Source organism: Macrosteles quadrilineatus, unplaced genomic scaffold, assembly GCF_028750875.1.
Source record: "Macrosteles quadrilineatus isolate MER2022 unplaced genomic scaffold, UCM_ALF_1.0 Scaffold_4__1_contigs__length_99947679, whole genome shotgun sequence".
Classification (NCBI taxonomy): domain Eukaryota; kingdom Metazoa; phylum Arthropoda; class Insecta; order Hemiptera; family Cicadellidae; genus Macrosteles; species Macrosteles quadrilineatus.
This window is the reverse complement of record NW_026542597.1, coordinates 54861194-54888853: the sequence shown is the minus strand read 5'-3', so window position 1 is coordinate 54888853 and position 27660 is coordinate 54861194. Positions and strand designations below refer to the sequence as shown.

The 27660-nt window shown below is 32.0% G+C and overlaps 1 protein-coding gene across 1 annotated transcript in view; it reads left to right on the top strand.

Moving 5' to 3' along the window:
* The window catches only part of LOC128992315 (uncharacterized), a 56870-nt gene that overhangs the window by 2967 nt on the left and 26243 nt on the right, over positions 1-27660 (top strand). Inside the window, exon 2 of the mRNA XM_054415820.1 lies at positions 19649-19819. Within this exon, the coding sequence (XP_054271795.1) occupies positions 19673-19819 (147 nt within the window). The 5' untranslated portion in view covers positions 19649-19672. The remainder of the gene's footprint in view (positions 1-19648; positions 19820-27660) is intronic.

Below are 27660 nucleotides of genomic sequence, written 5' to 3'. Positions count from 1 at the left end.
TTTGTTAAAAGTGTATCATGATCCTGAAAATTGTGATTAATATACAGTTATTCTGGTGGAACAGTGAAGTAAAAATTAACAATTTTTGAAACCAGACTTGTCAACCGTTTTTTACCAAAACAACCTCAAGAGTTTAACTACGCTTAGTAAAACAATCGTAAAAAATATTGCAAGTTTAACTAACCAATTACGAAGCACTGCTTTAGTTTTCCCAAAGGCGTATATAGAGTCCTTTCCTTAACAGCAAACTGCAGAACTACAATAGCTGATCTAAAAAAGCAAGAAAGTTAGTAAAATTAGAAATGATTTAAAGTAGTTAGAAATGAAGCGTATAATCATGTAATATTATTTCAGATAGCTTACAATAATAATAAAGGGAATACATTTACTTAGAAAAATATATCCGTTATAAAACTTATAAGAAGGAACACATTGTTGGAATGGCTGATTTTGTGGAATAAACAGAGATCGGGCGATACTTTAGATATCACAGCTGGCTTTTATAGCTTCTTTGGCAATATTTGTTTTATTTCATTTAGATATTTAGATATTTTATTAATTATTTAATATCCATTTAATTATAATAGTTATACTGCAGGCCATAATTTAAATGTTTATCAATCTTTTACTTAATTACCCTAAGCGTACGATATAATAATTGCAAATTGTGCACTATTTTCAATAAAAAATTCTTTCAAAATTTAAAACAATAACAAAAAGTATTTGATTTGTAAAATGTGTTATAACAAAAACATTTGATATTAGTTTTATAATGTGTTTACGTAATTTATGGCCCGGTGATTGAGTATTTTATATAGTGATGTAATTACAATACTCTTTATTACAAAAATGTTACTGTACTTAGTTTTCATCATACTCCAACTAAACCAGTATTATAATTATAATAGGTTATTTATACAATGAATTATAAAACTGGATCTTGGACTGTTATGATTTGTAATTTTAATGCTATTTTTATTATATTATTTTAAATCAAATGTTCTTAACGTGCTATAAAATTCGTGACACATGCGAGTTAAGATTAATAGCTTGAACATAATCAAGTCATTTAAATGCATGATTTTACAAATTCTTTCATAACTTAATATTACTCATATGAAACATGTTTCTGGAAAGTTAATTGAACTCAAAGTAAAAGTGTTATTAACGTTTTCCAAATAATTTTTGGCGTTAAACTTTATTACCTTACTGTAGTACTTTTACTTTATTGCAAAAAAGTGAATCCTCTGTTCATTTATTGAAATCTTTGCAAGAAAAACCGTTCAGGTTACTTTCAACCCCATGCCTAATTGTTAAATCCTTTAAACACAAAAACCTATAAAAACAGTTTTCGCACAAGGCTAGTTCAAAGAAATCGTTTCAATATGTATTCTACATTTTCAAAATTTCGCTGGTAGGTTTAGACTTTAATACTGAATTTTATAAAGCTCGGGAATACATCAAAATAAACAAATAAAAAGGACTTATGTTAAACAGATTGTTTAATAAATACTTAGTTATATTTCCTTTGAAAATATTCCCTGAAGTGTATATAAATACATTTCGTTGTATTGTTACTTAATTTTTCCATTAAAAATGGTTTGTGAAGAAGTACAAAAGAGTAGTGAACGGTTTAATCTAATCAAAGTTTTATAGACTGTTCAACAACGAATTGGAGCTTGTTTACCCGTGTACGTACTGAAGGAAAACCCATTTTTAAGATTACTTAAGATCCAGCTCCTTTATATTTATTTAATAGGGTTTACGTACAGTTCATTGGTTGTTTTAAATTTTTTGTTTTGAGTGTTTTGACACCATTATCAGTTTTCCATTTTTCTCTTTGGAAGCAGTTGAAACCCCTAGTCTTGTTAAAATCAAAAGACGATCTTTTGTTTGGTTAGATCATACATTTACGGTCCAATGACAACTAAATGGTATCTAAAGTTATTTAAGTTCTAAAGAGTTTATTTACATTATTATCGCCTTCATGAAATAGTTGAAGGCAAGTAAGGTATGGCCTAAACGCTACATACACAAGGTAGCTCAAGTATATTATACTTAAAATATTTGTCACTAAAACATAACGTGATCGAGCAAATATATACTTTGTTAAATGTATAGTCTAACTGAGAAAATTGGGATTTTTTAAGTTTCAGGTCTTTACTACAGGGGGCTTAACACAAAGAAAGTAAACTAAAAGATATTAAGTTATATCTATCTATACTATTATAAATAAGAGGTGGTGCCTGTCTGAATGTGTGTTTGTATGAGATAAACTCAACAACTACTGATCCGAATGGGCTCAAATTGGATAAAGATAAAGCTACAGCCCCGAGTATACATATAGAACTATTCCCGCTTCAATATTGACCTAGGGCTCTGTCCCACGGGCTTCCAAGGCTCTAAAAATGAGCGTTTAAATAGTAAATGTTGAATGGTCTCCATGGTAACAAAGAACAAAACCACAAAGTTTAAATGCAAGCAAGCAGAAATGTCAAATGGATTTTGATTTTACATTTCTATACAGCTGGTTCAAACATATAAAATACTGCATGAATATGAGAACAGAAAGGATGGATCATAAGATAAAAATATTAAAATTCTATAATCATTGCCGTATAAACTTAGACTCTTATCCTAAGTTTTATGAGAATTATTTTGAAATATATTTTTGTGTAAACGGTAATATAAACCTCTGCCACAGCAAACCTGCAGACTATGCAAATTTATATTTTCCTTATTATAATTTCACTAAAATTACACTACAGACAAGTTTGGAACTATTGTGAGATCATCTATCATTGATTTTGTATCCTATAACCTAAATACGTGTTCACAGTCTGAGTTAACAAAAACATACTATTATCAAGTTAAGTAATACATTTCAATTTAGTTTCTTAAAGGTTTATTGCGGACATTTTCTATCACGAATGTAAAAAACAATACACAACGTTTCGGGATCTTGAATCTGGGATCCGCAATAAACCTTGAACAACATTAACTCACCATCACCAACAATGAACTTCAAACAAATAATTAGTTTTTTAGTTAAATGGTACGCAGGAAACCACATTTAAGGCATTTTCAAAGAACCAACACTGTCTCTTTTGCATACTGACCCTGTTGCAAGGCACGGGTATAGCTGCTAGTTATGAATAAACAACATAATATAAATCTTTGAAGTGAAATGAGGAGGAATACTTGTTTTTTAAGCCTCTCAATATCTTAAACTACTTATGTATTGCACGTTTTTGTATTAAATTTAATACAACATTACGGATATAAATTTTATTAAAACTTATATTAACAGTACAGTTAGTTGGAGAATAAAGCGAATTAACTGCAAAGAATTATTAATCAAAGCAAATCCCTGCATAACATTATCTGCATCAGTCATACACATCACTCTACAATGAATATTACAAAGCTAAACTGTCCGTTTGCATGCAAATTCTACATTTGTCACAAATGAACATTTTATTCTTCCCTACTGTTTGTCAGAATTGTATATCAGTGTCATATTAGGGTTTTATTTAAATATTTTACTTTATTCAACTTTTTGCATACAAATTGTTTAATTACGTGACATACGGTGTTAAGTGTTGAATCAGATTTTAGTTTCATACTTTTGTTAAAACATCACATAGTAACAAATTGTTAGAAAACATTTTGAATACGAGCATTTTTTTATATTTTGTATTATTCTTGAAATTAATTGAAGAAAATATTTCTCTTGTTGTCAAAGTCTCAAATAAGATTCCCTAGATATCTTCAACATGTCTATACATACACTTCGGTATGTTGTTTAATACATAATCGTAAAAATAGATATGTATATACCGTATACGTATGTATATCATATTAAGTTATATACAGGGTGCACCACGTGAGGTGTCTCAAATTGATTACGAAAAAACTGCTTAACATACAAGTATGAAATAAAATTTTTTTCAACTAAATCAACCCCAAGTAATAACATACCTTTTTCCTGGAGGCTCAACAGTTAGTAGGACTAGCTGTCAGTGGACACGGTCATACCGATGATGACGGAGGGTGAGGACAATTGGACCTGTGTGTCACATTACATCCAGGGTATTCTCCGCGCCCAGAAGCTCGACCTTGACCGGGATGCGGTGTAGGCCATAAAGTATCTAAATGCAAAAATTGTGAGAGCCCTGAGGGCTTTGGTCACATGTTGGCCTGACTTGAATTAATGTGACAAACAATTCCAGGTCTGTGTCCAACAGAGTAGAGGGGGTTTTTAGTGAGTAGTCTGTTATAGATTCAGGAGTCTCACACTACAGGCTGGCTACCTGTGTGCGTAAAATCATTTTCCCTCCTCTCCCTAAAAAAAGGAATAACGTAAAAATATTACTAACTTTTTTCCGATACAGGGTGTGCCAAAAACTGAGGGTCACTAGTTCGAATCTCGGAATTTTCAAATGTAAACACATGTCATGTTATACACCATTTCAAAGATATTTATTAAACAAACATTTTGGCTAAAACAGAAATTAATTATCTTTTTCCGTTTCAAAATGGCAGCAGTTTTTTTTTTTTTATAAATAAATATTTTTTAATACTCTGTATTTCCTATATCAATGTACTTAACCCTTCTCCGGTTGAATTTCCTTACTTGTTACGAAATTAGCTTTGCTCTGATATGCTACAAGTAAAGGTTTTTTGAAATGATAAAATTTCACAAAAAATTATTTTTGAAAATTTGCAAATGCCCATTGTTCAAAATTTTCAAATAGAAACATATGTAAAAAGGCACATCATTTTATAGGTTTTGTAATTCTGAACAACTTTGTAATATACACTTACTTCATATCTATGCATTGCTATCACATATATTCTTGATCTACACATAAAACTATACAAGAAAAACATCGTCTGCATTTGCCACCCCAGGTGGTACCAATTAAGGTCATTTTTAGGTTTGGCTCATGGACTATTAAGCCGTTTTTCCGTAATCAATTTGAGACACCTCTCGTGGGACACCCTGTATAAAACGTTCTGAGTGTCGTGTACATAATTTTAACTCGTAATACTCTCATTAGTTACTTTATTATATTTCAGTTTGTTCTTGTTGAAGGAACGGTAAATGCTTACAAAGTCTACTACGCTTGGATTATAAATGCACTCTTATTAAAAAGTCAAATTAAATTGAATCAAATGATTTTTGGTTCTGAGACTAAGTATATACCAATTAATTGGTTTATACAAATGCATGTATACAATCAACACGTATCTAAACAGGAACCATTTTATGTAGTACAGTTATTGGACAGTTGCCCTGCAATACCTAGGTCGAACCGGTGGTGTAATGTTGTCTACATACACCAACCTAATGGTTTTGTCTGTATTATATTTAACGATTCCGATATATTAATTAATAACGATAAATTATTAAACTAAACGTATGAAGTATTGAGTTGATGTAAAATAATAATCTGTGTAAAATCCTGTATGTTTAGCTACGCAATTGTTTTTATGCATTCTTTTACGATTTAATGCGTAATAACTTCAATAGGCTACTCTTAGAACCTGTTGGTTCTCCCCTTTGAAAACGTAGGTCGAGTATATAGTTTAGGGTTTTAATTTAGGAAACCCAAAGATACTAACCTTCGTTAGTTAATTAATAATTTTTTTGGGGGGGGGAGAAAACAAAGAGAAATTTGGAACAAAATATATGTTTACTGTAACATAAATATATTCAATAGTCTAAATACTAATAGAACCTCCTATTCCACCTAATCACTTACATACAGCGCTTCATATGCATTTACATACAGTAATTGTAAATTAAAAATATACCCGCCGTTGGAAACCTGCAGACTAAGCGAATTTCCTTTTAAATATTATTAGATTTAACAAGTACTTAGGTTTGCTGCTACAGCCGCTACTGGGAAGAAGAATTATGTTTGATTAAATGATAATAGTTTATGAAGAAATAAACTTAGTTGTCGAATTTTTTCATCAAAATGCAACCCTTAACAAGCAAACTATAACTGTTTATTTATTCCCCATAAGACTGACATGCTGACATTAACATTAAATTTAATGTTTCTCCGGGATGATTAGGTGTGCAACAACGCTTTAATAAACTAATTTCTTTTAGCTCAACCAAATTGATTAGAAATAAATTGCATTTTTATTGGGGGGGGGGGGGTTGCATAGAGAACCCCGCTCCCATAGTCGGATCATGCTGGCTCGCGCACTTATTCCAATAAATGAGTGTTTACACGTTATTACTGAATTTCAGCAAAATCCTAAGTTTTTTACTCTGGTTATCGTATTAAAAACATACATTGTGTGAATTGGAAAGTTTTGTGTTTTTGGCCTCTGCGGAAATGAGGACATCAAAAAGATAAAGTAAATTTGTCTCAGGCATACCCCTTTGCTCTGTGGGCATACCACGAGACGGCAATAGCTTATTCCCTGACATGGTAAATACGGAAAAACATTTCGTATGATCTTTTCATGGAGAAATGTTGGTTCTCTATTACAGGAGTAGTGTTCATTTTTACTAAGGTGGGCCCAAATCACTTGGAAACTGGATTATTACTTTCTTAGTTAAAGTAATTACAGAAACACAAAACACAGCCAAGCTCACGAAATGGTTTTCTTTTCGGTTAACATTTTTATATCAACTAGCTCTGACTGGTTTTTTTACTAATCTTGTTACAGTTTAGGTACAGTTTTAGGTATCTAGTTCTAGGTCCAAAAGCACCGTGAGCGACTTCTTTTAAATTGTAATGATATTAAATTGCCTTGCTTAGCAAAAATATTTTCAATACAAAATCGTGATAAATTCTACAAGGAAATTATAGTTACACTAAAAACTACTTCGAAATAATATTTTTCACAACTCCAAAGGTAAAAAGTCATTAAAAAAAGAATATATGAAAGCCCAGTGATTTTGAGCTTAAAACACAGAATACTTGATTTCACGCGAATCCTAAAGGCTTATGTTAACATGCGCTGCACAGCTGAATTCCAAACATCCATCTCCTTAAAAGTACAAATCGCATTTTTAATATTTTAGAATAGTGTTAAAAAATTTTTATCTAGGATGCATTGTTAGGATTAAGTCAGAATTCATGTAAATTCTCTAATATTTCTTGTTTACACAAAAGTTCAAGCGAAATACATAACGAAGTTGATACTTCTTTATTGCCAAAATATGGTAATGCTAACTAATGTTGGCTTCCACTGCATAAAATTTCAACAACTCTTGCATTCGGAGGGAAATGCTTTGAATAAGCTTTATACATATTATTACCCCAAAAAATATAAGAAAGTTATTTTTAGGATTAAACTTTCTCAGAGTTCATTTTCCTACTGCTGGATATTGAAAATTTTAATAATAAAATAAACAGTTACCTTGTTCAATATCCTTTGGTGCTGTTTGATGACGACCGGTTTCGTGACGACAATCACATCATCGGGTCAATCCTCGTAGAACGATTCGTTAATACATAAAGTTTTTACGGAACACAAGACGAAAACACATTGTATTTACAAGATATTTACACACAGAAGCCATCGCGATGCGTGCACGCTTATGTCGAGCCGGCCGCGACTGGAGTTCCGTCGAAGGTCAAGGTGACGTCATCTGCAATCAGCTGATCGGTGGTTTCTGGTTTCCTTTCTCTGTCTAATTTGATGATAGTGTCAAACAACTCGTTCGCCTGACTATTGATTTTGTCATTTAAAATATGTTTTGTTTCTAATTTAAAGGCCTTATATATTTCAAAATTTTCGAGAGCTGTTGTTTTGGCTTTATTGTTGCATGTGTGAATTACTGTCAAATTTTCTTCGATCTTTGAATAGTTGTGGTTGCTACTGACTAGGTGTTCGGCGTAATTAGACTTTTGATTTGGGGTGTTTTTTGGTAAATGCTCTTTATATCGGGTTTTAAATGATCGCCTAGTTTGGCCGATGTAAAATTTGGGGCAATCTGTGCAGGTCATCTTGTAAATTCCAGTTGAGTTAAATTTATCTGTATTGGAAAGTCTATTGGATAGCAAACTATCTATTTTATTGGTGGTCCTGTATGCTACTTTGTAATCTCTTTTCTTCAATATGTTCGCGAACTTGTTACTTAGGTGGTTTCCGTAGGTGACTGTGACATATTTGTTGTGTCTATTTTTTGTGGTCAGGGGGTTTTTCTTCTTATTTAAAATTCGGTCAACTATTTTTGGGTTGTATCCATTATCGGCTGCGATGAACTTGATTATGTTTAATTCTCTCTGGTAGTTGTCAGGGCTCATTGGAATGCTATTGAGGCGGTGTACAAATGAATGGAATGCTGCCATTTTGTGCGGAATAGGATGGTGTGAAGTCGAGTGTATTACTTGACTTGATTGAGTGGGTTTGTGGTAAACGCTGTAGCTGATTTTGTTGTTATGGCGATATATGGTTAGATCTAGGTAGTTTAATTTCATGTCTTGTTCTATTTCATTTTTGAATTTAATTTTTGGGTGTTTATCGTTGAGATAATTTGTGAAGATGTCAATTTGCCTACCATTCCCCTTAAAAACACATATTGCGTCGTCTGCATATCTTTGGTAAAATATGATTTTGTCTTTGTACTTGGAATCCTCTGCCATGATGTGTTTGACTTCAAAATCGTTCAGAAATAACTCAGCTAATATGCTAGATAATGGCGAGCCCATTGCTAAACCTTCTTTTTGAATATAGTGTTTGCCATTAAATTCAAAATAGTTTTGTTTCACTATAATTTTGACTAAGTTGATTAGTTCGCATATTTGGTTTTCATTCAATGTGTTATGTTTAATTAACTGTTTTTCCAGAATTGTAATTGCTTCATCAGTGGGGATGTTTGTGTACATATTTTCCACGTCTAATGACATCAGATTGTGACTAGGTTGGGTTTGGATTTCGTTCAGTTTACTACATAACTCTATGCTATTTTTTAGGCTATAATTAGGGTTTAGATCTATGTTACCCCTAATTATTCTGTCTATTTTCTTGGCTATTCTATATGCTGGTGCTGACGTGTAATTTACAAGGGGTCTGATGGGAATGTTTGGCTTGTGAACTTTTGGTAAACCTTTGAATTTAGGTGCATAAGGGGCTGTAACTTTGAGTTGTCTTTTTATTTTGTCACAAAGTAGGTGTTTCGATCTGTTAATGTTCAAATTTATTTCTTTAAGAAATTTGGGGGTGGGGTCATTTTTCACTAATTCAATATTGTTTTCGTCTATGAACTGGTTTATTTTCTTATCGTAATCACTTTCATACATTATGACAGTCGTGTTTCCCTTGTCAGCTTTGGTTACTATTGCGTGGTTCTCAGTTATTTTTTCTTTAATATTTTTAGCTATTAGATGGTCTTGGTTTTTATGACGATTTACATTTTGTCTGATTTTGGGGACTATGTTTCTGGTTAATTTGTCATTTACTAAAACTCTAATGCACTATTTACACATTTACTATTTACTATTTACATATTTACTATTTGCACATTTACTAAAACAGCCCCTTATGCACCTAAATTCAAAGGTTTACCAAAAGTTCACAAGCCAAACATTCCCATCAGACCCCTTGTAAATTACACGTCAGCACCAGCATATAGAATAGCCAAGAAAATAGACAGAATAATTAGGGGTAACATAGATCTAAACCCTAATTATAGCCTAAAAAATAGCATAGAGTTATGTAGTAAACTGAACGAAATCCAAACCCAACCTAGTCACAACCTGATGTCATTAGACGTGGAAAATATGTACACAAACATCCCCACTGATGAAGCAATTACAATTCTGGAAAAACAGTTAATTAAACATAACACATTGAATGAAAACCAAATATGCGAACTAATCAACTTAGTCAAAATTATAGTGAAACAAAACTATTTTGAATTTAATGGCAAACACTATATTCAAAAAGAAGGTTTAGCAATGGGCTCGCCATTATCTAGCATATTAGCTGAGTTATTTCTGAACGATTTTGAAGTCAAACACATCATGGCAGAGGATTCCAAGTACAAAGACAAAATCATATTTTACCAAAGATATGCAGACGACGCAATATGTGTTTTTAAGGGGAATGGTAGGCAAATTGACATCTTCACAAATTATCTCAACGATAAACACCCAAAAATTAAATTCAAAAATGAAATAGAACAAGACATGAAATTAAACTACCTAGATCTAACCATATATCGCCATAACAACAAAATCAGCTACAGCGTTTACCACAAACCCACTCAATCAAGTCAAGTAATACACTCGACTTCACACCATCCTATTCCGCACAAAATGGCAGCATTCCATTCATTTGTACACCGCCTCAATAGCATTCCAATGAGCCCTGACAACTACCAGAGAGAATTAAACATAATCAAGTTCATCGCAGCCGATAATGGATACAACCCAAAAATAGTTGACCGAATTTTAAATAAGAAGAAAAACCCCCTGACCACAAAAAATAGACACAACAAATATGTCACAGTCACCTACGGAAACCACCTAAGTAACAAGTTCGCGAACATATTGAAGAAAAGAGATTACAAAGTAGCATACAGGACCACCAATAAAATAGATAGTTTGCTATCCAATAGACTTTCCAATACAGATAAATTTAACTCAACTGGAATTTACAAGATGACCTGCACAGATTGCCCCAAATTTTACATCGGCCAAACTAGGCGATCATTTAAAACCCGATATAAAGAGCATTTACCAAAAAACACCCCAAATCAAAAGTCTAATTACGCCGAACACCTAGTCAGTAGCAACCACAACTATTCAAAGATCGAAGAAAATTTGACAGTAATTCACACATGCAACAATAAAGCCAAAACAACAGCTCTCGAAAATTTTGAAATATATAAGGCCTTTAAATTAGAAACAAAACATATTTTAAATGACAAAATCAATAGTCAGGCGAACGAGTTGTTTGACACTATCATCAAATTAGACAGAGAAAGGAAACCAGAAACCACCGATCAGCTGATTGCAGATGACGTCACCTTGACCTTCGACGGAACTCCAGTCGCGGCCGGCTCGACATAAGCGTGCACGCATCGCGATGGCTTCTGTGTGTAAATATCTTGTAAATACAATGTGTTTTCGTCTTGTGTTCCGTAAAAACTTTATGTATTAACGAATCGTTCTACGAGGATTGACCCGATGATGTGATTGTCGTCACGAAACCGGTCGTCATCAAACAGCACCAAAGGATATTGAACAAGGTAACTGTTTATTTTATTATTAAACTTTCTAAAGCTTTTGTGCTAACAGCAATTAAGTTCTTTAAAACCAATATTTATATTTTTTTAGTACTCTTAAAACAGATAATTTGTAAACTGTTTTCACAATTTTAATGGTTTAACACTATTGTGAAGTTTAGTATTTGTTTTTCTTTCTCCCCTTATACATGTATATGGAGAAATTATTGCTTTCGTCACAATTGTTGGGTTTAAGTTTTGAGTGGATGGATCCGTTTCGGACCCCCTAAACCCAAAAAGTGGTTTTTGAAGTTATGATTGTCCGTGTGTGTGTGTGTGTGTGTGTGTGTGTGTGCATTATGAATGTGTAAAGAGCTTCAGACAACACCTGTAGTCACATTATGATTAAAATTAGTATGTAGGTACTAATCCATAGTATCTCAATTCATCTTTTAATTTTTTTGAAATTTTGATTCTTAATACTGTAGTAATTACCCAACAACAAGAAACATAAACTAACGAATGAATCCAATGTTTTCAAAAACAGCACGAACGATGTTTATATAAAGTTAGGATGTTTTAGTCCTTTAAATTCTGGTCAAAACTGTTCAACCCCAGTTCCTGTAAACATTATGGTTCAAAAGTTATTGTGACTTATGTTATTTTCCCATAAATTAAAAAAAAATCTGATTTTTTAAAATAAAACTTTTTTCTTAAAATTAGTATGTTATGATCCTCATAATCCTAAACAAAATAGTGCAACACCCCATTTATGTAAAAATGACGGTTCAAAAGCTATTGCAACTTTTGTGATTTTCTCTATAAATATCATGGTTACTCCCATCGCATACTCATGATCCGTTCATCATGATTAAGGTTGTAGACATGCATATGGGAGAAAGTTTGTGTCAGATTGCTGATACCGGTTATTTAGTTTTTCTACGTACAGCATTGATTACGTAATGATACTACTACGTAATGATTGACATTTTTACTACTAAACGTCCTTACTACTAGAGAGGTTGGGGAAAATATACCTAAAATCCTTCTTATTACTAATGTAATCTCGTCATCCAGGAGCACACTTATTGATGAATACTTAAAATTAATCCCAGCGGAAATATATTTTAAACAATATGTTTGGACCCTGGGTGTCTTGCCATTTGTATTATTCCACAAAACATTATAATATTATTGTAATTATTCACTCACATCGTTATAATCTATGTAGGCTACTCTAATTTTTGCATGGATTTAATTCAATGATGAATTTAAAAGGTTGAACACAACAGATGAATTATACGACCTGTGTGAAACGGTAGAGTCCGTAGTGTACCTAGTGATTCGCAAGTCTCTTTATGCATTTATACGTCTTTGTCTTACACAGAGATTAGGCATGTGTAAAGCCGCGTTCGTTGTTGATTCAGGTTTAAAACTTCTGACGTAAAAGCAAAAACAAATATTTTCTAGCTTTGTAAAAATAAATGACTGTATACTATGTGCATTTCCATTTGTCTAATCAGATATTTTCCTAAACTTGTCAGATTTTCTCCTCTTTTAAATAACAGTAGATTTTACAGGTACCTAGGTTTGCTGCTACAGGGAGGAGAAAGAGGATTTTGGTAATGATGTTAAACTGTATCCATGAACAAGCAAACTCCAACAGTTTACTTTTCCCCATGAAAATAAAGTTAGAATTTGATATGCACATTCCCCCCTCCCGTATTCCTACAATAACGCTTCAAAATAAAAATATTATTTGTTTTCATCCCTGCATGATGGATTCAATAAAAATTGGTTATCCTCATAAATAGGAACATAATATACATTATTGAAAGAATTCAAAACTCTTACGGCTGTACGAAGTTTTATAACGACAACAGACTTTCGTGTTCTGAAGCTTAGTGGAACATTTCTCGTTTGTTACTGTTTTTATTGTATCCACCTTTTCCGTGTAACTTCCTTCAACCTTCTTGTTCCCAGTTTAGAAAGACCCGAATTAATTAGGCCCAACGAGTACAGAATTTATATAAGTTTATTAAAACAAATTACATTTTTACCTTTTTCTAGCTTAACTGGCAAGTTGTGTCATACTTTTAGATAACGTATAGCATAAGATGTAGAAAAGTCACATACAAATTACATACATGATAACATTGTTAAAATAGCCATTCAAGTAGAAGTATAATGATGTAAATAAAATAACTGATATTCCAGGAATTTGAAAGTTAATCTAGTCTGAAAGAGATGATATTTAATTCTCATGCTTTAGTGGCCGGACGATGAGTGTATGGATATAACAAATCTCTCCTACTTCACAGACGTTAAATTCAATTCAACGAAAAAAATTTAATTTATTTTACAGCATAGTTATAATGGCATAAAACAAACTGTACTAAACGGTATGCATAGTAACTTACTCAATTTATAAGAAATATTAAATAAATACGATTCACTCATTCACTCGTCTACAATTATTTTATTAAATGTCCAACGCTATTTTCGTTTTGTTTTACAAATATTTTGTACATCATAACAAGTAAAAACATTAAGGATTTTAAAAGAAACTGATCTTCGGTATTTAATCGACCTCTTATCTATATGCCAGGCCATATTATTTACATATCGCTTTTCGGTTCCGTTTTTTTTCAAACATTTTACTTAATCTTTTCTTGATAAAACATATCTTTGAATTTATTTTGATGAATTGAGTAAAGTTGAATGAATACTATACATTAAACATCGATGATACTTAGGTTACATTATTAACGAATTCAACACAATTTGCCTTTACCTTCATTTTTATTTCAAATTAATACAAAATTACTATAAACCAAAAAGCACAATAAACAAAACCACCCAAACAGAAGGTATTTAAACTATTATTGATACCATAAGGTAGTTAACAGTAAAATAATGATACATTTCAAGTAATTGTTCAGATTTTACACATTTTAGGTTTTATTTATATTTTTGAAACAATTAACTAATAATAACACCACTCTTTAAAATTAAATCCAGATTGGTGAATTTAAAGTATTTTTTCCTCCCCATTAAGAAACATTATAAATGCTAATACCTAAGCAAACAATACTGTTCCATTATCCGTTACAAGTTATGGTTCATAACCAAGGCAGTGGAAGGATATTAATTAAACGTAGCAGTTGCAGGCACGTCTCCAATAAATCATCTTGCAATGTAATCTGTAGTAAGAACAATCTTCATAACGGTTACAGCTTCTTTGTCGCAGTTGTCAAACGGTATGTTGCAGCTGCTGTTAATTAAAGAAGCAGTTTCTGGAAAGTCTCTATTACATTACATTACAAGTTATCCTCTAGCAGAACTGTTACAACTTCCTTTTTGTACCAGATGTCACAAGTTCTGTTGTAACTTTTATCAATCAAATGTATCAGTTCCAGCTTAACTTCACATATAACAGTTTACCTTGCAGAGCTAATCAAGAACATTCATAGCTCTTATAGCTCATTTATTTGTAGCAATCATTACAGGTTGTGTTACAACAGTTATTAATTACGTGTAGCAGTTGGAGCTACATCCCCATGGAAAAACGCTTTTCGTAACTGTAAGGGTCACAATTTTTATGATACTAATAGATATAAATTAATCAGATTATTAATCAGTTACTTGATTATTTACTCTTGTTAATAACCAATTAAAGCATTTAAGTAGCATTTTTTATGAAGAGAGATATAAGTGTTGCCCCTAAAAATTAAGCACTAAACTTCTTTCAAATTAATTTCTTAAACATGACTGAAAAGAAAAGTTAAATATGAAGATTCTAGGATAATTAAGCTAAATAGATTTGCATTTTACGAATGTTCAGCAATAACATAAATAACTTCTCAATAACGGCTCAAAACATTTTTATTTTTGAAAATGGAAGAAAGATTAGTTTTGTAGAAATGCTATCAAGCGCACTCTATAACAACCAACGCACTAAATATTAGTAACGTATTAAGACGTATCTACGATGTTTTAATAAACACAATCTCACGTACAAATTCAAAGATGTATTTAATTTCTTAATAGGGACATTTGAGGTGTAAGATTGGGAAGACTAAGAAGAACCCGCTCTCCTAATGTCAAATTCTTGGCAGGAAATACATTGAATCGTTTAGGAACGAGAAGACCTAGTTTATTGTAGGGAATTCTACTGTTACAAATTTGATTTTTCTCATTTATTACGATTTGCGTAATTAAATTGACCAAGCCATGAATCCCTTGGACTCGTATTTTGACTTTTCTAAATTTGATCATTGAAAGGCTAAAATACAATCACCAGTTGTGTATATTTTGTCTAATTTTTGCGTATTTTAGTTTTATTTTCAAGGTTTACATGTATTATATATTTATAAAAATATATTACATAGTTTTAAGGTTTATTATCTTCAAGCATGTATCGTTAATCAGAAATTCGACAAAATAAGAAAATTACTTTCATAACGATTCATAAAGTCTTTAAGTAAAGTTAACCTAGTTGATAACATCGGCATAAAATTTAATATTTCTTATCATCCTGTTTAAACCTCGATAGTACTTCACCAGATGGATACAATTATAAAAGAGTAAAACGTTTTCAATTTCCTAGATAAATGCTCTACTGAAGAAAGAGAAAGATTTTTTTTAAGTTTTGACTTTAAATTTAAGATTTACAGAACCGATTGCCACGTTGGCTTAAAATACCTACTTTGTATGGTTGTAATTTCAATGAAAAGTATTATAAGAGGTTTTAAGTCAAAGCCTATTTCAATCAACCTTAATCACTCAAAATTAACCTTAGACTTGCATTGTTAATTTGTATTACTGTTAGTTATTAACGGTGTATTATTTTGTTTGTAAAATGCACAGTATTCTAAAAACTACATGTTCTATAGGCAAGTCTATAATGGATTACAAAGTAAACTATTAAATAATTTTCAATTATTTATAAAAGCTTTAAACATAAGTGCTAGTACCGTCAGACTCTTAAACACACTTATAAAGATATTCTTTGGCAAAATAAGGTCATAATAACTAATAGGTAAAATATCATTTTTACAGAAAATAAAATATACCATACAGTTAATGTAATTTTAATTTTAAGTACTTCAATTTGAGTTAGAATTAAGATTAAGTTTTCTGTTTAGGAATTATAAACATTAAAGGAAGGTGTCAATTCTTGGACCTTCATAGGCATGCTGAATATTTATCTCATCCATCTCACACCAAAGTACAATACACTAAATACTATGCTATATAGCAGCACGCCTGACCCGTATAGAAAATGTAAAAATAAGGTATATTTTGATCAGTCACACAGGTAATAATGTAAGTTTAAATCAAAACTGAATCCCCCATCTTGGCAGAGCAAAACCTTTATACACACGTAAAATACAATGAGTTTTCCGCTCGTTGAAATGTATGTTGGCAACTACTACTGTGATTATTCTTCCTGAGTTTTGCACTGCATGTAATCTTTGCTTCACGCAAAAAGCATAGAATGAATCTGAAGTGGTTGCAATAATGTATTGCAATATAAATTAGAACGCCAGATGTTACCTGAACAAGAACCAAGCTCAGTTACAGTCACAGTTTCAGTTACGCCTTTTTTTTTTTGGACCAGTTGTGTCGTCTGGTTGTTGTTTCTTGTAATGGTTTGTGAGGTCTTCTTATATAACAGTTACCTGTCTCTTATTTAAATGATACAGATATATTTCAATGATTACTTTATTTTGTGTGCCTGTTGATATCAATATTGTACTGTATGCAAAAGTACAATTTCGGATATGTCCACACGTGTATAATCAAATATAAAATATAAATCAAATGTTTTATTATATTAACAATAACAAATAGGTAAGTTTTATTTCACAGGAACTAAGGAATAGAGACAAGGAAAGTAAATATAAAATAGTGAGTCGGTGGCTCAGTCGGTAGCGTCGCGGACTTCGGGCCCAAGGCAGCGATGTCGTGGGTTCGGATCCTGGTCACTGCCGATAACATTTTATCAGTACAGTTCACCTTTGTACTGTACCGGCTCACTCCTTGCTTTGCTGTAAACGATCCTCGCACGGGCGCTTAGTCTATGTGGCCGGGCAAATGCAAGGTAAAAGAGGCCGCCAACCTCTTGAAAAAAAAAAAAAAAAAAATCATAAGGAAGTGAGTTTAATAATATAAACAGTAATAAATTTGCACATTACTTGCCTAACTATTTAGTTGGCTAACTGTTAACAATTGAATTATGTTGACCATTACTATTACTTGTTCTTGCATTGTTATATATTTACGCATTAATTCAATGCAGTAGCCAGTAGTTGATACATTTTTAATATTGCTGTTCTTGCCAATAAAAAGTGGGTTTTGCCAAAAAATAAGGCTGTAGAGGTATGTCTTTATGTTTATTATTATATTTCACACAGTAATCTGGGTTCAGCCCAAATTCCACGTCTCTATCTGAACCTGGACAAACCTATGATTTACAAAACTACACTATCTATTGCCTTGAATTATAGAACCATTAAGCAAACAATCAATTTCGTCCTACAACCCATCCCCACATACTAAGTGGTCTATGTTTACTTAGGCACAAGGGTCATGTATAGGAGTATCGACTAAGATGTGGACAATAAACAAGCTTGCTACCTCATCCACTTAAGGGGGGCCGAGGGGGCTGGTTGTTTAGGGGGGGGTGTAAATTCTTAACATGTAGCTGCCCAACCTGACCCTCTTTATGTATGCATTGGTACTGTAACTTACCCTTGTTTTCCTAGCAGTATAACCACAGACAATAAGGGCTTAAAAGTATAAAGGATGTTGTAAAGTATCGTTTTGCTTTCTTAATTATCATAGTTATGTGATGGTACTCAGATACTCCTACGTCAAGATTATGAGCATGTTTTTTTTCTTGCAATTTTATAGTGTAGAAAATATATAAATAGTCAATTTTTTATATAAAAAAAAACTTATTTTAATAGGTTTGTGAATAATAGGTACGTATTTTGAGATCAGGCCCAATAATGGAAGTTTATAGTTTGTCAAGCTTCTGAACATATAATTAATCGTTTAGGAACAGTTTTGTCAGAGCTGTAATCGTAATCAGAGATACACAACATGTTGATATTGTGTTGCCTACTGAGAAAATACATACATTGGAAACATGAATAGGCTTACTTGAGATTGGCTTGGCTAATTTTAGAATCAAATTATCCAGTATTATGGTACATATTATTTCATGGATTCATGTAAAGTATTAGGAAAAAATTTAAACTTTATTAACTTTGAACACCTCTTTGGCAAAACTAAAATTTTACTGTAATGTCAAAACCAGTATTAGCAGCAAATGGAGTAACATAAAGTGTTTTAATAGAAGTAACATTAGGTGCAAGCATTCCAACCGTGCCACCATAAAACAGTTAAAGCTTGAAAACAATAAACATCAAAATAAATTAGGAATACAAATGACTCACAAATAAGCCCAGTTACCAAATGAATTCACCCCGAAAAAGAATAAGACGAAACAGAATAAAAAATAGAATTTTAACAAGACATCAAATAACATAAGTAACAAAAGACAAGCTGGCATCGCTTGCGGAAGTTTCCTGGTTCGTTGTCAGCTTGAGAAATGATCCTTATTGTCATGGATGTTTCTTTGTCTGCCTCGACGAATCTAATAATACTCAAGTGACGCAATTCTCTGCACTTCTTCATTTTCATTTGTTAGTACACTGTTTACTAGAAAAAGGTGTTTGCTAACATGAATGTTAGAAATATATTAGAGATTTTTTTTATTATTTCAATCAGAAGTGTTAAGTGTTAAGTAACAGGTTTAGTGTTCTTTTTTCATACAACTAAATTAAGTAAAATAGTTTATTAACCGTCGTTTTATACGTCTTTATAATATCCTGCAAAACACAAAGGCCAGCGGGTTTGTTATGTTTGTTTGGATAAACATTTTACCTAACCAAGTCGGTCCTCCTAAGACGGACAATCGCAACCAAAATTAAGTTGGCCATACCAAGCCGGTATTTTATAGAGAACCCAGTGAATTGAAGCAGAGCAATTGAGTAAATGTCATTGTTGACTCTACTACTTGTTGTCTATTACCTTCGATCAACATTTAAGCTCATCTTGTTACTGACTTAGCTTGTACATATAAAATAGTTAAGGATTTTCTTTCCCAAATAAAATCCTCTGTTCTTGTGCTGAGTACAAACTGACCATTAGATGGAGGCTATTTCTACAATTATTTTAGCGCTATTTATTGTACATAAATGAACCAGCTGATCAGTCACTAACAAAGCTACACAAGACAATTCACATTCAATTTCACACCATTGTACACTCATATTTTGGATAAAATACGCATCCAGGTGGCGTCCCCATCTCAATAGATGATAATTGATAGCACATGATACTTCAGTACACTGATACAGTTTGACCTTGCAGGTGACAGAGGTCACTAGAGCCACGATGGAGTCGTGTCAGTCGCTGCTCCAATTCGCCAGGATCCTGCCCAGGGAGGACTACGCGCCAGAATATGCCTTCGAAGAATGCAGCCTTTGTCAAGCAATGCAACTCGAGCTCACTGGACCTCCCAAGCTCGCCCTCAGAGCTCGGGTGAGTTTTTTAAGTGAAAAGTGAAATAATGATTTTAAAGTCATATCAAATGTGCCAAAGTGAAATTAGGTTGTGCGACGTGGTCAAAGGTGATTTAGGTTTGGGAAAGACGTGGTGAGAAGTGAGGTTGAGTTAGGACACTTAATTAAATCGAGATTAGGTTTGGGTCCTTGATTAAATTGAGGTTACATTTAGAGTCGTGGTTAAATTGAGTCTTTAGTCGATCACCCGATTAAATTGAGGTTAGGAACAACATCTGATTAAATGGAGGGTAGATTAAGGTCACAGAGCAAAATTTAAGTTAAGTTTCGGAAGTAGTTTAGGTTAGGTTTAGACGTTAGGTAAACATTGAGGTAATCTTACAAAATAAATAGGCATGATCTAATGTTAAATAAATTATTTCTGGGCTTAAAATTTGCGCATCTCGTTATTTTAGCCACCAATGGCATTGTCTTGCCAACAAAAGGGATATTATCCGCTGCCAATATTAAATGTTTGCAATAGTTCGAATATAGCATTTATTTATTTATTTATTTATCATTTCAACGGCTGCCGCCAATACATAGATGATTGATAGAGATAATTTAAAGGAACTAACAAGATGCAATGTGATACAATTCAGAACAGTAACAAGCTACGAGAAAACAATAAATACAACAATAAATAAAAAACAACAATAAATAACAACCATACATTGTTAGAAGAACATGATTCTGATGTGGGACAGAGAAAATAATAGCTAAGCGAGAACATGAGACTGCTAGTCTCATAAAGTATATATTTTATGGTCTAAAGGAAAAATAAAATCACTTTGTTACTTTTAAATATTAAAGCCACTTTAGTGCAAAAGGTCCAATATACTATGCACAAATCGACTATGATTGAAAGCCTTTTTTAAACACTAATAAAATAACATCTAATCATACCAACTGTTTTTCAAAAGCCATTGTAAAAGGAGAGTCTGTAGTAGAGTTAGAGGAAAAAATGTCATTATTAAGAACATAACACTATAATCGCATGTAATCACCACAATGATGACATATTTTAGTTGTTAAAGTAGTTAGCCTACATCCTAGGAGCTAAAAACGTTTCATGGATGGCCTTTTAGCATTTTTTATGGTGAGAACTAGTGGAAACTGTGTTGTCTGTTCGTGCTAAGAAAACTTTATGCAAAATTAGGTTTTTACTTTGTATCGTAAAACCACTGACTGAAAATACTTGGTGGCGTACTACGAGGAAAATTCTAGAAACATAAACATCATATTTCATACTTCGTTTATACTGTATATTAAAAAGTGTTGAATTCATTTTTATTTCGCAAATATTAAAGAATTGAAGCAAATACGTAGTTGGCTAAGTAACTAAATATCTAATCTAAATCTTAATGTATCTAAATATCTCAATCGTTACTTCGAAAACTGTGAAAGTTTTAGCCTTTAAAATGTTTTCCTTATACACAGATTTTTTACGTCAAATATTTTGAGTGCAGAGTGGAGTTAATTACGATTCTCTAACACTGGCTCTTATCCAAGAAACGACAAAGACTTATTGTTTTATTCAAGGATCACTTAGCATTGCGGTGGGTAATGAGTCATTATACACATTATCGTTTCAGGAATATTCGTTGGTCGATTTTACTTGGATTGACAATCAAGATGGTGAAATAATCATTAACTTTGGAAAATACAAGTTTACTTATTCTATTGTAAAATCTAATATTTGCATGTTTTGATGTTTGTTTTACGTCTGATTGCGTATATATATTTTTAAGGCTAGAGGGTTGCGGCCTTTTAGGATAGGAAAAACCCATTTGTGTTTGGAGTAATTTGAACCTGGGGTCTAGGGAACCGAAACCTCGCGCTCTACATTATGTGACTACAATTAAAGTGACTACATTATGTGCGTTAGTTATGTGACTACTATAAATGTTAAGTTATAAGTTATGGTCTACCATATCTAGATCATCTAACACATGCCAGAAGACAACAAGTGGTTTATAATTAATTTGTTTTTGTTAGGACAGTACATATTATAGTTATTACAACACCCTGAAAATATAGAAAAGACAAGATCCAAAATAGTGAATGATACCGGATATAAGTATTCAAAACTCTTGGAATCTACATACCTATATAATGTATATATGCATATGATATTTCAAAATAATATATTTTCTCTTGAGCTTATACAGTTACTGATATGCAATGGGAGTATATTTTACCCATGGTGTGGTGTGATGCTTCCCAGCGTAAATTAAGGCACATTAACCTTAGCCTGAGTAGCTTGGTGGCAATAGTAATCGCCTTCAATATGAAGGTCTTTGGTTCGATTCCAAGCGGAATCATTTGTGGATCCAAATGCCTTTTGCAATTTGATAATCATCAAGAAAAGCGATTTAACAAAGTGTTGAAGTTGGATTGTAACAAGACTAGAGTTTTGACAGTTCCCTTAAGAAAAAAAACGAAAAGAAATGTCAGTGATGTTAAAAAAAATAATTAAACTTTTTGCACTTTAAAAGATTAAAGTATGATTTTACTATAAGCTTACTAATGCAAATAATACAGCAATAACATCTAGCTTAATTATCTTACTAAATAACATAATTCATTTAGATACAATATTCCTTACCTTTATCAAAGTGTTTTATGTCTGGAATCGAGGTGGTCTAGAAGTAGAGCACGAGGCTTCGGTCACATAGTCCCGAGTTTGAATCCCGCTAATTACCAATCATTCATATTCTTCATCATTCTTATTGTTATCTTTTCTAAGTTAGTCTTATGTGCCATTTTGTTGTATAAATTTTCTTAACTTAAACTTTAATGTTTATTTATTAAATTATGTATTTATTTATAGTTTTTCTTAGTTCTTTCAATGTCCAAGTCTTCGCATGTACACACTTATTCTTATTTTATTGCTTCTTGTTACTCTAGTTATTTTCAGTATTTATTCTCGACTATGTCCATTACATAGGCTATTTAGTCATAATGAGCTTCTTACAATGTTACTCAACTGTAAACATTTGTGAAATCCGTTGGCAATAAATAAATAAATAATGAATGTTTTATAAACAGCTAATTAATTATCCTTTGCATAATTTCCTACTGCCAAAATGGCCACTCGTTATGTTCAGGCTTTATCCCATGCTTTCTGTCTGCTCGCTTTAAATTTAAACGGTCCACAAAAACCAACCCTCATTTAGACTTAACGGATCATATGGCTCCAAGAATGACCTTCGTTCTACAGTATTACAGTGTTAGAGGGTTATTAGTGCGTTAGTACGGTACTTCTGCTTTGCTTAAAAAATTGACATGCCATGTTAAAGAATACGTCAACCTTATTGATTGGTTTTTGCAAGTTTTAACTAACGTAGTTTTTAGATTTCAGGGAACACAGCCATGTCTGGTTCTAATTAAATTTTTGGGTGATTAAAACGATATGATAGAGACCAGTGTATAGTTCAAAAACGCGTTTTATTTACGTAAGATTGTAATTTTATGAGAATTTAACTTATGAATTGTCACTGGACTGGTTAACACATGGTTTAATTTAACTCATAAAAACTTATTTACTTTTAACCGTTGAATATGTTTACTAGTTTACGATATTTTTCTCTACTAACCAGAAGTATGTTACCTATGTATTACTATTTACCTGCTTATCCGTTTCTTGTATCGTAACGTAGGCTTATTAATGACTAAATAACTGGTTAACACATGGTTTAATTTAACTCATAAAAACTTATTTACTTTTAACCGTTGAATATGTTTACTAGTTTACGATATTTTTCTCTACTAACCAGAAGTATGTTACCTATGTATTACTATTTACCTGCTTATCCGTTTCTTGTATCGTAACGTAGGCTTATTAATGACTAAATAACTGAATAATGAAGATGGTGTTTTTATTAAATTTTTTCGTCCACAATTATTATTTTTATGGCTTTTGTGTAATATTTTCTAGTAAAATTTCGTAATATCCTAAAAGGAGGATGTATGTAAGACTGAAGACTTTTTCACAGCTAAGGCAATTATTTTATTTCTATTTAAAAATCCATAAGCCTTGTTTTAATTTTTGGGCTTTAAATGAGTTTAGCATTTCTTAATGCGAGTTTACTGAGGTAATTGTTTTCACCAATCCATTGTTCTGCCCTAAAACAGTATATCATCAATATTTCACATATGGAAAAATTCCTCATGCTAAATTACTAGAAGATACATTTTGCAAGCATATGTATATCGTGCAACTGTCGTAATTGCATTACTCTATTGAACTGTACAAATGTAACATGTGCTGCTAATACATACTTTGATTGTGATTTAACGTAAACTAAGTCAACAGGATGCATCATTTCTATTTCAATCGGGAATAACACGTTAACATTAAACAAAACATAACAGAGAGGCTTTTCTCGACGATTTACTTTTTTACATCTGGTAAAGGCCAACATTAATTTTGAAGAAAACATGTATTTTCAAAAGACAGAACATTTTAAAGGTGAATTAAACGTGGGAAGCACGTTTACATTATACGTATAAATGGCGGTGTGGTTTTCCACACAGTTTAAACCTGCAATGATAGATACAATTAATCTCTCCATTCAGCTTACTTTAATTAAAGTAGTCCTCCCTTCTTTTCTACACTCTTAGTCCACCCATGTACCATTCTTGTGCTAAATTTTGCCATAAAAACACCAGCGTGTTGATTGGGATTTTGTTAATTTTCATAAAAAAAAAATTTTAAGCCAACCATTTTTTTAACTTTGATATCAAATTTCACGTTTAATAAGTAATAAGTAAGCCATTATGATATTACTGTATTTCTGAAATGACGTACATTCAAGCCAAAAGTACCCAAAAATAACTAAAACTTATTTAACAATTAAGTACATTCTCGAATTGGACTCGGAACTTTGGATATCACGCTACTGGACTTGAGGGCAATATCCGGTCACGTGATCTAGCAGTTCTGACCTCCGGTTCCGCAATGTCCATCAAACCGGAAATGCCATTACTTAGAACTATCTCTTTGGAATTGGACAGATATCAAACGCATACAGTACTTGTGATGTGAATAGTAGGGCTAGTAGTTATGAATAGTAAATCTAGTAGTAGGGATGTGAAATGTGTTTGATTTTTATTTCAAGACTTGGTAGTTAAGCTTTGCTCAGAGTAAACCATGCTGCCTCAAAAATTTGGAATCTCTAAACCATTCGCTTATTAACATAGATTATAAAGTTTTGGTAAAATATACTGTTTTGCACACGCATCTCATTGTAGCCATCAAATCCCTTGATAACCGTTCCCATATTGTGGCAGCGCTAAAAAATATGTATTTTGAACGTATGGCCATGGTTGGTTTGTCCTAGGGGCTTGTACGCGTGGTTGGTCACTGAAAGATGTGCTTGGTGTGTGGGTGTGTGTGTGTGTATGTGTGTGAGAGAGAGAGAGGGAGAGAGAAAGATTATTTTTGTACAGTTTAAAATTTAAGTTATTTTCTTTTGTTAAAGTTTCTGTATCCATGATTTAGATTTTGTTTTTGTTGTATATTAATGTAATTGTTAAAATATATGTGTTATATTTATGACAGGTTAAGTGTAAGAAAGGGCCATGTGGCCCTAACTTTTGCCTGTATAAATAAATAATATTTCATTTCATTTCATTGTAAAAAAAATCATAAACCTATATGTGTTGAATGACACTTAACTTTGTATTGTTAGCTTTCCAAAAAGGATTTCTAAAAATCCTCTCTGTCCGGTCTGTCTAAAGATTTAGGTTCTGTTGTATTACACGTATGAAAAATATATATTAATGTTGATACTTTTTTATTGGAAGAAATCTTGTCATTAAATGAATTGGAATATTTTTAAAGAGAAAAATATTAAAAAAGTAAGATTTCTCTCATGATTTTAATAGTTTTTAAATGTATTATTTTGTTGGGGAGTGTGTGCTTGGCAAAATCTATAGTCATAAAAATCAATAATTTTATTTATCACTTGAATAAATACCGTTTTACAGATATTTATGATTTCATATTGTGTTTAATTATGGAGCATGTACAAGACATGTTTAGGTCATCATTATTCAATGATTTAGGTCTACTGAAAATCTGTACTTTCATATGCTAGTAAACTTAACAAGGAATAATGAAACAGGCTGGTTAATGATATCATTACCCTTAAAGCATTAAACGAGATGCATCATTAACAGTGTAATCAAGATCCTAGAAGATAAAAAGTTTGTTTGCTACCAGCTAATTAAGACATGATTAATGTAAAGATGTTTATACCCAATTAAATGTAAGTGTCAGTAAAAGAGGAATAAGTACTTAATGATATGCAATCAATGAAAGAGTTAGGAGGGTGTAGTAAGAGTCCATAGTTTCAGACTGCGCCCACTGGGTAGGTAGGCCCTACGGTCTCGTAGTTTTTAATAATGAACTAAATTAATAATGTAAACAAGAGGTAAAATTTACTGTTTTCATTTTATTTTTAAAGAATAACAGAATTGTATGAATTGAGAGTTTTTCTTCAGAATTTTCTTATGTTGTCCATTTGTTTGAATCTATAATAAGACATTGGAAATATCAGAAAAAGCTATACTGTGTGTTCGATTTACTTTTCAAATCTACATGCACCAAAAGCAATGCCAATTAATTCTATGGAGCTTCTGGGGGTTTTTATTAATATTAATATGCTCTTAAACAGTAACAGAGCAAAGAATAGATTATTATCATAAAAAATCTTTGTGGGGTAGTTTTCATAAAGGTTTATGATATAAATATCTTTTAGATGGTTCAATTAATCGGTAATCGTTTCCTTTTCTTGATTAGTTGATTAGTTGGTGGTCTAAATTGTTGATTAATTAATTTATTGATTGAATAGTTGGTCGATTGATTAACTGGCTGTAGAAAGACAAAGACATTGTTTTGCATGAATATCCCATATTTCGGGACAATAAGTAAGGTAGTTAGACGTTTTTTGCTCAAACTAAAACTGTAGGTTTGCGTGTTACGACAGATCTATAACAGAAGGCTTCCTCAACTTGTATCGACCAAGTGACAACTCGTAAATACTATTACTAGTGAGGTACACAATATGTTGTTTAGGGTGTGTTGAACAACGGGTTTAACCGAATACGACTTTATCAGATAATTAGGAAACCATGTAAATCATTTGCATCGAGATAAAAAAATAACATTGAACTCATTCATCAAATAAAGTTTGAAAACATATGTTGCAAATAAAGAAACCAAATTAATTTCCTTAAAAATATAAATTAATTAGCCTAACTAAATTTAATAGAGAAATATCGTATCGGTTTTTGGTATGGCTTAAACACAAACAAACTAATTATTGAAATTTGGAAAAAATATGTGACAATAAAAAGCGAATACTATTTCTTTTATGTACTGTTAAGCTAATGTAAGCTAATCTGAAGAGTTTTTTTTCTGCACGTAAAGCCCCAAAGAATACGTTTTCCCTTGTGCCGCATAATCACACGTGGACTTGAGAAGCGATCTTTGGGGAAATCAGGATGAAATCCAAGACAGAAGTGGCTGTTACGGACCCTGCAAACCAATGGAAAGTGAATATAGGCTAAACAAAAGTATTTTTTATATTTTTTTCGAAAATACATTTAGAATTTTGTGATATTAAATTGATTGTCTCACTATGGGGTTTGAGTGTAAATATGTAGCCTAGTTTAGTAAGAAGGAAAAGACAACTTGTAATGACTTTACAAATTAGAAGACTCATTTGCAACAATGTCCGTGCTGTTCAAAGTATTATCGTAGATTTTTCCAAAGAGTAGGTTTGAGCAGTTGTAAATCACTTAAATGGTTAT